We start from the raw sequence: 11,016 nt of genomic DNA, 5'->3' as shown, positions 1-11,016 counted from the left end.
GGAAATCTTCCAATAGTTTTAGAATCTCTGGATGGTGGACACATCAACTCAGTTGATAAAACCAAATTGTTATATTTTTATAACCCCACTGATGTAGCACCACAGGTACTTAAGAAATTTACCCCTCCACCTTCCCCTTCATTCATTTGGTCCTATAATGGTGTCTTACTGACAACTGGGTTTTATCATTATGAGTTATCAAATTTTTCGTGACAAGGTGGGGGGCCAAAAGCCCTCTGTGCGCCCCCCTCCCACCCCCTACCCCCACAGGCTCGTCTTTGCTATCACTTCAGAAAATTCGAAAAACTACAATATCTTCATGCTCGCTATCTTTTAACACAACACAACTAAGCCCGAATGTCAGTGGATAACACTTGACAAAAAACGGAAATAAGGAGTAAGCTAACTGAAATCATCCTTTCGGTTTCATCATGTGTGAGACTCCATTGCTTCTTCGTTCTCCTGCGTGGCAGTTTTCGATATTTCCATGTCTGTTTGACGAAGTCGAGATCTGCAAAAAATCGCCAGGAATGAATTCCGAAATTGTTTCATTCTCCATCCGTATAGGAACGGGTTCGCAATGGAACTCACACACAACAAGAAATCTGAAAACTTATTCGTCACAAAAAACCACCGACTCCCGAGGCAACTTTCACAATTCGACTCAATTACTGTCAAAACAAGGTATGGAATCTGTGTCAGAACCAAAACTAAAAGAATCAGAAAAGCTGTGAAGGCAAATTCCTTTTCACGTTGCAAATTTCGGCGATGTTGTTCGGCTTTCTGTCCTGAAATCTCTTCCCCCGGAAATAATTTTCTTCTTCTTCGGATGATAAAGTAAATTACACAGTATATTACTGTTGTGGTAGAGAGCGCAAATGTTACGTGAAGATGTACATCTATGGAGTCGTAGATCTCCTCCGGAATGTTAGAAAGCCGAAGTAAACTGAAAACCAAACAGTAAAGCCAAACTGAGATGACAACTATGACAGAGTGGACATTCTTTATGGAGAAGCGATAAAAAAATGGAAAGGCAACCGCAGTAAGTCTGTCAACAGACAACGCAACCACAAGGACTGTAGCGGAGTTATCGATGAAATAATCTATAACGTAGTCAAACGAAGTGTGTCCGTCCCGGTTTTTAATGCAGTAAAACTCATTCTTTGCAGAGGTGGTGTCGCCAATAGCTCCAACGGTAGCATCAGTAATTGCTAGTCCTGTGATTAAAACCGCAAAGGGTCGCCTAAAACACTTAAGAGGATCTCTGTAAATAACAAACAGCAACAGGCCATTGAATGTAAGGGTGAAAACCGATGCAGTTAAGTAGAGAGTCGCTACTGTAGAACAGACTCCGATGCGTAAATTTTCAGGAATACCGGAGAACGCTTTATCTTCCATAATTGAAACACTGAAGGGAGAGAAGTGTTTTGACTCACCAAGACGATAATTAAAGTTTACCTAAATAAATTCAGTTTCACGCGATGACATTTGTAGGTCGCCGGCTGAGTTCCAGGACGAATCACCTGTTTGAGACCTGGAAGTTTTTTTAGGTCGATGATGAACGCTTTTTTTTATATATCTAGATATAAATTGATAGCTGGGGAGCCTTTAATTTTAGATGATAGAACAATTTACTTGTTTTTTCATTAATGATTACCATCAATTGACTATACCAGCAAAGAGCGATGTACTCACTCGTTTTCAATTAAAATTTCAAAGGAGGTACTCGAGCAGGTTGCCCAACTAGCTAATTAGCCTATATCAGTGGAATAATTCACTTTGTCCGATAGCCCGCTGAGATGCTGCCGGATTCTGTATTGAGTCTGTGCCAAGAGAACAGAAAATGATTTAGAAGTTAGCGGGTTAGGGTTAGGGTTAGAGTTAAGTGAATCTACGTTTTTGTTTTTTGCTTTTTTGTTTTTTTTTTTTTTTTCTTGTCAACCTGGGACAGATGTAGTTTCTGACAATTCATGCTGGACGAGAAACATTTCATAAAATGTCAAAGGAAAATGCTAATCAAGTTGACTCAATTTTCGAGTCGAACGGTTTACATTCCAGAAAAGTTTATTCTGATTTCACCATTGGCAATTAATAAAAAATATATATGGATAGAAAAAATCTAGGAAAAAATAAATAGAAGGGTAAATCAGGTTTTCTTTGAGAATTATGTAGAACCTCTACGAAATATTATAGGCGGCTCTCATAATCAAACGAGTATCGAACGGACCGAATTTTCATTATTTTAGAAAAAATATGAGACTTACCTGTTGAGAGAAAAAAAATTAGTGAATTATGAGTTTTATAAACGAAAGTTTATTACCTTAAGGTTCCACAAGTAAAAAGCGATATGATTGTGTTAGAAGAAAAAAACTATGCCCCGTGTGAGGATCGAACTCACGACCTTCAGATTTCGCACAAGATTATGAGACTGACGCGCTGCCTACTGCGCTAACGAGGCACAACACGACTACCTCGTGTGACAATAGTTTATTTAAACCAATACATTGTTAATCAAGATGGTTAATAAGCATAAAGCGGTATTTTTCCCCTTTCTTTAAAGCGCTTAAAATATATACTAATACTTAAGAATTGTACTCGCCTAGTCCTTTTCTCTATCCTAATTTCCAGGATCCTCTCTAGTATCCAGCGGAAGATTGAGAGGACCCTGGAAACGAGTTGGAACGAAAAGGGACAAAAGCCCTAATAAAGCATCGGACTAAAACCTGCAATCAATTATGGATGTTAAATTTTCTTGATTTTGTTCTCTCCAACATTTGGTTCTATTTTTTATTTTTTTTTTATCAATTTTTATAATAAAACCTCCAACTCTGAATCGTCTGCTTCCACTCTTACTTCAGATACAAATGAAACGAAAAATAAGATATCCAATAATCTAAGACCGTGGCCCCCAAAATATTTTTCTCACCTTGCCTTACGCGTTTTAAATTTCTCACAACTTCGCCTGTTCCTGTTCGTAAGTCCGGCCAAGCCTCTATGGTCATCGGCCCCCGTAACTTCGGCTTATAAATACAGGCGTTTAGTTATACTTGTAAAACTCCCTGAAGAAGTCTTCGATAGTTAGACGAAACGCGTCGGAAAATTAAAAAAAAGTTTTACAACTACTGTTCGCAAAAGTGCTGCTCACTAGTCTATATTTAATAGACTAAAATTTAAAAATTTTAAAAAATAATTGAAAAATTAAAAAATTAAAAATTAAAAAAAAGGCATTAAAATATACGATAGACCACGTACTCACCTTCAAGTTGAAGTTCGAAGTTTTCTCGCCCCGTGAAGTGCGAACTGACCTTAGTATCCCGGCCTTAGAGCCTTAGTAGCCAAGCCAAGAGGCACTCTGCACGTGCTAACCGTTCGATAATTAAGTTATTCAGGTTGTGAAAGTGTTTTGTATTTGTGGAAGTGTTTTGTATTTGTGGAAGTGTTTTGTATTTGTGGAAGTGTTTTGTATTTGTGGAAGTGTTTTGTATTTGTGGAAGTGTTTTGTATTTGTGGAGGTGTTTTGTATTTGTGGAAGTGTTTTGTATTTGTGGAAGTGTTTTGTATCTTTGGAAGTGTTTTGTGATGAGTGCAAGTGTTTTGTGATTTGTGCAAGTGTTTTGTATTCGTGGAAGTGTTTTGTGATTTGTGCAAGTGTTTTGTAGTTGTGCAAGTGTTTTGTCCCTATGAGCCACCGTACCAGAGCATTCGAAAAGGTTGTTTATAAGTCTTATGTCAAGAACTTTGTCGAGAGTAGTTTAAACCCTACACAGTTTGCTTATAGAGAAGGTGGCAGCTGTTTTGTTTTTGCTCTGTTTACAATGCAATATCATATTTTTAGGAGTTTGGATCAAAAGGGATGCGATGCAGTTAGGGTGTTTGCAATGGATTTTAGTAAGGCCTTCGATACCGTCAAACATGATCTTTTATGTATGAGGCACGATCCTCGCGATAGAATAAATATATGAGGCACGATCCTCGAGATAGAATAAATATATGATTTTCATATATTTATTCTATCTCATGATCTTTTATTTTGTAAACTGAAACTCTTACCATTTAATCCGTATATTTTGAATTGGTATTTAAGCTTTCTTACTGATAGGAGACAACGGGTTGTTTGCAATGGCATTTCTTGTGATTGGATCCGCGTGAACAAAGGCACTACACAAGGAAGCGTCAGTGGCCCCTATTTATTTTATTTATTCATGAATGATCTGTAAACAAATCTGTACCCTGACTCTTTGTTGTTCAAGTATGCAGATGACTCCACTCTAATCATTCCAGTTTGGAAGGGTGATAGTGATAGCAATACTGCTGCTCATGTAGTTAATAACTTTACAGAATGGTCTATCGATAATTCCATGAAGTGTGATTTCTCTAAATGTAAAGAAATGGTTTTCCGAAAGAAGAGCTACAAAAATGTATTAGACACAGTACAGAATATCCCCCAACATTCACATCTATGTATTTGGGGGGTTACATTTCAAGAAAATTGTAGGTTCTCTATTCACATCAAGAATAAGTTGACCGCAGCTAATAAATGCCTATATAGTCTTAGAACTCTTTGGAGGGAGGGTTATTGTCAGGCAGAGTTGGATAAATTATTCAGCGCTCTGGTTCTGCCTAAACTTACGTACGGAATATCAAAATATGGTTCATCTCCACCAGAACTTACTACCATACAATGCTTCCTGGATCGTTATTACAAACGTAGATACACGTCTTCTCCGGTTTCTATTATCAATTGCTTAGATAAGTCTGATATAGGTATCTTCAAAAAAGTAAGCGCGTGGGAACACCATCCATTGCACCACTCCCTTCCCAGGATTAACTCTGCTACCCCTAGGCTTGAGCAAGTTAAGCCAATATATCCACTTTGCAATACTGAGCGTTTTAAAAATTCTTTTATTAATAGACTTAGTTTTAAGCATAACTTAGTTGTAAGTAATTAATACATATCTTAGCCCATTACACTTTATATGTAACACTTGATATGTATTTTATCAGTGAAATAAAGACTATTTATTTATTTTTATATATTCAATAGAGGACTTGATCAGACAACACCATTGTAGAACTGTTAGAATTTGTTTATCATTAAATTGAATTGAATGTTTCCATAAGGTCAGTTTAAAGGCCGCATAACAAGGACACGTTCAAGTCTTCGTGTTCTCTTTTTGGGGTTTCGGCTCGTGTAAAGTGTTTTAACTATTGCACATATTTACACGAAAAAAAGTACTTGATGAAGTATTTCCAAAAATTGACAAAGAATATGCTTCCTTTTAATTAGTTACCGGATCTGCCCGAGAATGTGTCTAATTGATCGAGAGTATTCAGCTATACGCCTCAAGATTACAACAGGATTGAATACACTACTCAAAAATAACGAAACTAAACTCATATTATTTAAAACTATAAACCATCGCTTCGTGAAGCAGTTGTCGCACGTTATTTCCACAAGCTTCACGGCGTAAAACAAAAACAAGGCTGATAAAATTGGTAGCAAGATACTGAATAAAGTCACCAACAATTTGTAAACCATTTGGGAATTTCTCTTTCTTGTTTCGCTGGCAAATATCTGAGCGACTGGTAGACCACTATTAATTACCGAGACACGGGCTTGCTTCTTAAAATTTCGCAGCCTTGCCGTACACGATATGAGAATTCCACAAACTGGGAGGAGAATGAACACGTGAAGGTAGATCATGTAGAAAAACGTTTTCGATATGTTGAGGAACAGCAGCGAGCAAAACACCAAACAAGAAGCCACTGCTGAAATGCTAACGAATTTCGCTCGCTGCTGGGTCAACCACCTTTTGTTAAAGTGGGGGCGGAGTACTGCTGTACATCGTTCAGTTGATATAGCACATAAAAACAATGTGGCAGTTCCAATAACGATGTTTTGCGTGAAAGCCTCCAGATTGACCACCGCCGATGGAAGGGGGTTTTCGGGGTTATTTCCTCGGAAGATATTTAAAATGCCCGTAAACGGTGACACTATCATTCCCACAAAGACGTGTGTTACTGTTAATGCGATGTTGAAGACGTTTGTCGGTTTCTTCAAGCACTTTAGAGGATCCCTTTTGACAACATAAAGGACAACTGTGTTTCCCAGAGAAGCAAGAAGTCCAATAAGAATAAAAATAACCCCAAAGACCGTGTAGACATCTTTGTTAGAGTTTTCCACATTATTTCCACTGGAATTTGCAGAGTCAGTGTTCGTATCAGCCATTTCAATTGTTGATCACCGAAGTCTTAATTATTCTGCCTTGACAATCGACGTAAAGAGAAACGCATGAAAAGAGATACGCAATGACACTCAGTTTGTTTTCTCAGCTTTCTCTGTTTTCTGAGGCTATTACAACGAACTGTAGACTATTTTAACGCTGTCAGCCCTATACAAATATTTCAGGGTTTGACTCTTACAAACATTTTAAAATGAGAATGTTTCGTTGATCCGTTGCTTAACATCGATTCAAAATCTCAAGAAGCAATCAAGAACTGAATGGCACTCTGCAAGTGGCAAAGTTAAACGTAAAGTTCGATTAAGAAAAAAAATTGCAGGGTGCCATAATTAATTTTCTTATGCGAGAAAATCATTTTAAGATCCAAAGAGTGATTCGCGCTTAGCACGAACCATCTGCGCCTCGTTTGCTTAGGTTATTATGAAAACTTGACAGATGACACGAAATTAAAAAAAAAAAAAGTATCATTGTTGGCTACCACCGAGAGTAAATTGGTCTTTTTAGATTAGAGCAGGATAAATTCTGTCATTTATCTGCAATGATTTGGAACAAAGAACAGGAACAGTTCTAAAAATTGACCTTGCTATCGAAAGTTTCGTTTGTATCTACAGTAAAGCGATTGGTGATTCTTCGTGATACTGATGTAAGAAATTTTATTTTCTCTCCTTCCCTTCTTATAACCGTTTATTTTTCTTTCAGAGGGACGAAGGCAGTGTCGGTAATTCTCACTCGTTCTTTTTCGTTCTACGCCATAACAAGAAATACGTAAGCTTAGGAAAGTTGCTGAGGAAATTTGCTGAATAGAACAAAGACAAAAAAATAGTTTTACGCTCCTGCAAAATAATTTTTCATTTTAAAAGTGTCAACGCAATATTTTTGTATTTAATTTTATCAGGTAGGAGAAAATTTCTCCACTGAACTGCAAATTGGTCCAAATTGACAAAATTCTTTTGAATGCAAAATTTAAAGGATTCTATTTGCGGTTTGACGCAAAGCAATTGCTAGGTTTTTAAATAAACTTCTACGGTTTTCAAAAATATGTCGTTCTTTTTCAAGAGATGTAAATACTCACTTGTTAGGAAGACATTGTTGTCAGCTTAATTTTTGTATATCCGGTTTTTTTTTTTCCAGTAGAGAGTATCCTACTATCTTTCATTCCTTTGACAATAGATGGGTTTTGTATATAGTAGCGTCGTTATTTCTTTTGTCACTTTTCCGATTTTAATTTCCATTTCAAATGGAACTGTAACGTTTTAACACCAAGCGCTTCTTTTGGCATGGGAACATAACACGGCAATTTTGAGACTTATCTTATACAAGAGATCTTCTTGCTTGTACTTAAAAAAAACTGCTCACATGCCATGGACTATTTGTCATTTACTGGCTTGTTACACAAGTGTACTGAACACCTTTTTTTAGAAACGAGATCGCTTTAACGAGAGACCGACTGATTTCATTCACCACATCATAAATTTCAACAACATCATAAATTTCAATGGAACAAACATGAAGCTACACATTATGTTTGGACTGTACATTCAGTAACAGCCGAGTAGTGGGTAGTGGAAGAGGGGGGGCTGAGGTTGATGGGGAACAGTCCCCTCCTTAATTTCAATTTCACGCCCTCCTCCCATATAAGCGCCGTTCTTGGCTTTATTGGCGTTATTTTAAGTCTATCCAAATGGATTTTCCTTCCGTCATCCCTGATATCTACCAAACTGCAAAAAAATTAGACATTTTATCATGATTACCCGTCTACGCGTGTCCCATTTGGATAGTCGCTCAGTAGGTCAATGAATAACATTTTTTTACCTTTTTGATACAAAGAATGCTGTATTATATATCATTTGAGTTTGTTTTCTTTTACTGTCTACCATGTACTTTTTGATACAAAGAATGCATATTAATTAATTACTAATTATTAATTATTAATTATTAATTACATATCATTTGAGTTTGTTTTCTTTTACTGTCTACCATGTACTTTTTGATACAAAGAATGCATATTAATTCATTACTAATTATTAATTATTAATTACATATCATTTGAATTTGTTTTCTTTTACTGTCTACCATGTACTTTATCTGAAACATTTATCTTAAAAATTATCGTTTGACTATCTTTATCTTAAAACGCCGAAAGTATTCAAATTCTTATCCACCGAGTCGGTTCGAACTAAGGGCAGTTATGAGTTATTTACAACTGAATACCTTTCTTTACTGCAATGCAATTTCAGAGGGAAAGTTCTAATAATATAATTAGTACAGGGAAAAGCTACCTAATCTAATCTTTAATTTATCACCCTACAAGGGTGTCAGACGCTTGCAACTTCGTAAAATCTTAAACGGTTTTATTCCTCGCTATCGACGATGGCATATTGGACAACTTTTGATGACGTCATGATCAAGCTCACGTGTGGAATGCACTTATGAACGACATACTGGACGAGGTGGCACCTGTGAAAAGAATGCGTGTGCGCGACAAAGACGTGTCTTACATGACGTCTCATTGGAAAATCGCAATCAGAGCTAAACGCAAAGCAAATTAATGACAAATACTTACAAAACAAAACACCAGAAAAATGGGAATTAAGACGCAAAGCCAGAAGAAGAACTGCAATAAAACAGTACTGGAATAAAATGTCAAACGATCTGAAAAACAATCCTAAGGCATTTTTCAAGACTTTCAAGCCATTCTTGAGTTCTAAGAGCTGTATTGAAAGAAACGACATCCACTTAAAAATGACAAAAGGCGGTACGATAACGGATCAACAACAGGTAGCTGAGGAATTGGTTGAGCATTTTGCTACCTTGGCGGATGGCATCGGAGGCACAGCGATTGAAAAAAAGTCAATTAAGGGCTTTTGGGACCACCCTTGTGTTGAGAGGATACAAAACGAAAACAGGGACTTGACACAAACCATTGAAATCAAGCCAGTCACACAGGGTCAAGTCCTCGCAGCTCTCGATTCGCTGAATACAAACAAAGCCACCGGCACTGATGGCATCCCTTCCAAGGCCTTAAAAATTAGTGCCGAGGAATTATCCGCTCCATTAACCACCTTGTTCAATTCTTGTATCGACAACAATGCATGGCCCTGCGAATGGAAGTTTGGGTATTGGGCTTCAGTATACAAAAAATTTGACACGAATGCGAAGGAAAACTACCGGCCCATACCACTCTTACCTTGTGTAAGCAAAGTTCTTGAGAAGCTGGTTGGAGCGCAGATCAACACCGCTTTGGGAAGCCGCTTTTACCAGAACTCATCTGCGTATCGCAAAGCTCACAGCTACGAAACAACTTTGATCAATCTAGTAGAAGATTGGAGACTCGCGAGGGATCAAAGACAGGTAGTGAGCATACTTTCAACAGATATCTCAAAGGCACTTGACTCGTTGCACCCACCACTACTTCTGTGCAAGCTTAAAGCGTACGGTCTCTAGGAAAGCGCTATTCAACTCTTAAACAGTTATTTAAATGAACGGAAATATCAAGTAAAGATCGGCCGTCATGTTAGTTCGAGCCGATTTGTGAGTCGTGGCTGTCCTCAGGGTTCCGCGCTTGGCCCGTTCTTATGGAATGTTTTCCAGAATGATCTATCCTACTGTCTTACAGCAAAATTGTCTATGTATGCAGACGACCACCAGACTTACCACGCAGGTGCAGATCAGGCAGCTGTCACATCCCAGTTAAAGGATAGCGCCAACTTAGCAACAACGTGGTGTGACTCTAACTTCCTGGCGGGAAACCTTGAGAAATATCAGGTTTTGAATTTGGGCTTCACTCAAAATGACAGTAACATCTGTGTGAATGATGTTGAAATCCAAACCAAAGATAACATTAAACTTCTAGGAGTAGAGTTAGATTCCAAGCTAAATTTGTCTGAGCATATAATCTCTATCTGCAAAAAAGCTAGTCAGAGAATTGGCGTTCTAATGAGATTACGTAATTTAATTCCTACGAAATCTAAGCTAATACTGTTCAAAAGCGCGGTTTTACCATACCTCACGTATTGTCACCTAGTGTGGCACTTTTACAAAGCGAGCGACACTCGAAAGCTTAAAAGATCACAAGAAAGAGGACTTAGAGCGGTTTTCAAGAACTATAATTCTAGTTACGAACAGTTATTAGAGAGGGCAGACTTACCCACTCAACTAAATAGGCGCTTACAGGACCTGTGCATCCTCATGTACAAAGCAAAGCATAAGCTGTGTCCTGCATATATAAGCAACATCTTTAAAGTACACAATAGTAATTACAAGTTGAGGCAAGCCGATTTCTCTATACCCAGGTATGAAACTGTCACTTATGGCAAACACTCTATTAGATTTCTAGGACCCAGGCTATGGACAAAATTACCCAAGAGCATAAGGGAGGTCGAGACCCTCAAGTCGTTCAAAGGCAAGATACGCCAACTCAGTATAAGTGAGCTCTTGGACGATGGCTGCACACGCTGTAGCCTCTGCTCCTCTTGAATTTTGTATATTTTTATTACAAATCCCGTAACTAGTTAACCATAGATTTTCTCTTAGTTTTAATATATATGCTACTGTAAATAGCTCCTAATCTTTTTTCTTTTTTAGTGTCCCCAAATTAGTAAAGGATTTTTCCCTAGCTAGACACTTTTAATAAACACTTGACACTTTTAATAAAGTTTTACTTCTACTACTACTACTACTACTACTACTACTACTACTACTACTACTATTTCTATGCGTTTTGAAATAAGCCCACGTTTGACAATTTGGATTAACCCTTTACACTCTAACATTG

General features: G+C 37.5%; 3 protein-coding genes and 1 non-coding gene across 4 annotated transcripts; 1 reads left to right on the top strand and 3 right to left on the bottom strand.

The window, feature by feature from the left end:
• Positions 1-320: 320 nt before the first annotated feature.
• Positions 321-1,426, bottom strand: LOC111323119 (uncharacterized). Its single transcript, XM_022926412.2, has one exon. It carries the CDS (start codon positions 1,396-1,398, stop codon positions 430-432), a length of 969 nt encoding a protein of 322 aa, XP_022782147.2. The 5' UTR covers positions 1,399-1,426; the 3' UTR covers positions 321-429.
• Positions 1,427-2,373: 947 nt separating this feature from the next.
• On the bottom strand, positions 2,374-2,458 carry Trnam-cau (transfer RNA methionine (anticodon CAU)). The gene is given in 2 exon segments: positions 2,374-2,409; positions 2,422-2,458. It is a non-coding gene; the product is annotated as a tRNA-Met (tRNA).
• Positions 2,459-4,882: 2,424 nt separating this feature from the next.
• Positions 4,883-6,719, bottom strand: LOC111323129 (uncharacterized). The gene has a single exon (XM_022926426.2). It carries the CDS (start codon positions 6,227-6,229, stop codon positions 5,288-5,290), a length of 942 nt encoding a protein of 313 aa, XP_022782161.1. The 5' UTR covers positions 6,230-6,719; the 3' UTR covers positions 4,883-5,287.
• Positions 6,720-9,869: 3,150 nt separating this feature from the next.
• Positions 9,870-10,718, top strand: LOC148719686 (uncharacterized). Its single transcript, XM_088739127.1, has one exon. It carries the CDS (start codon positions 9,870-9,872, stop codon positions 10,716-10,718), a length of 849 nt encoding a protein of 282 aa, XP_088595253.1.
• The last annotated feature ends 298 nt before the right edge of the window (positions 10,719-11,016 follow it).

Source organism: Stylophora pistillata, chromosome 11 (genome assembly GCF_964205215.1).
Source record: "Stylophora pistillata chromosome 11, jaStyPist1.2, whole genome shotgun sequence".
Lineage (NCBI taxonomy): Eukaryota > Metazoa > Cnidaria > Anthozoa > Scleractinia > Pocilloporidae > Stylophora > Stylophora pistillata.
Note: the sequence above shows the minus strand (reverse complement) of the source record. Positions and strands in the feature narration are given on the sequence as shown.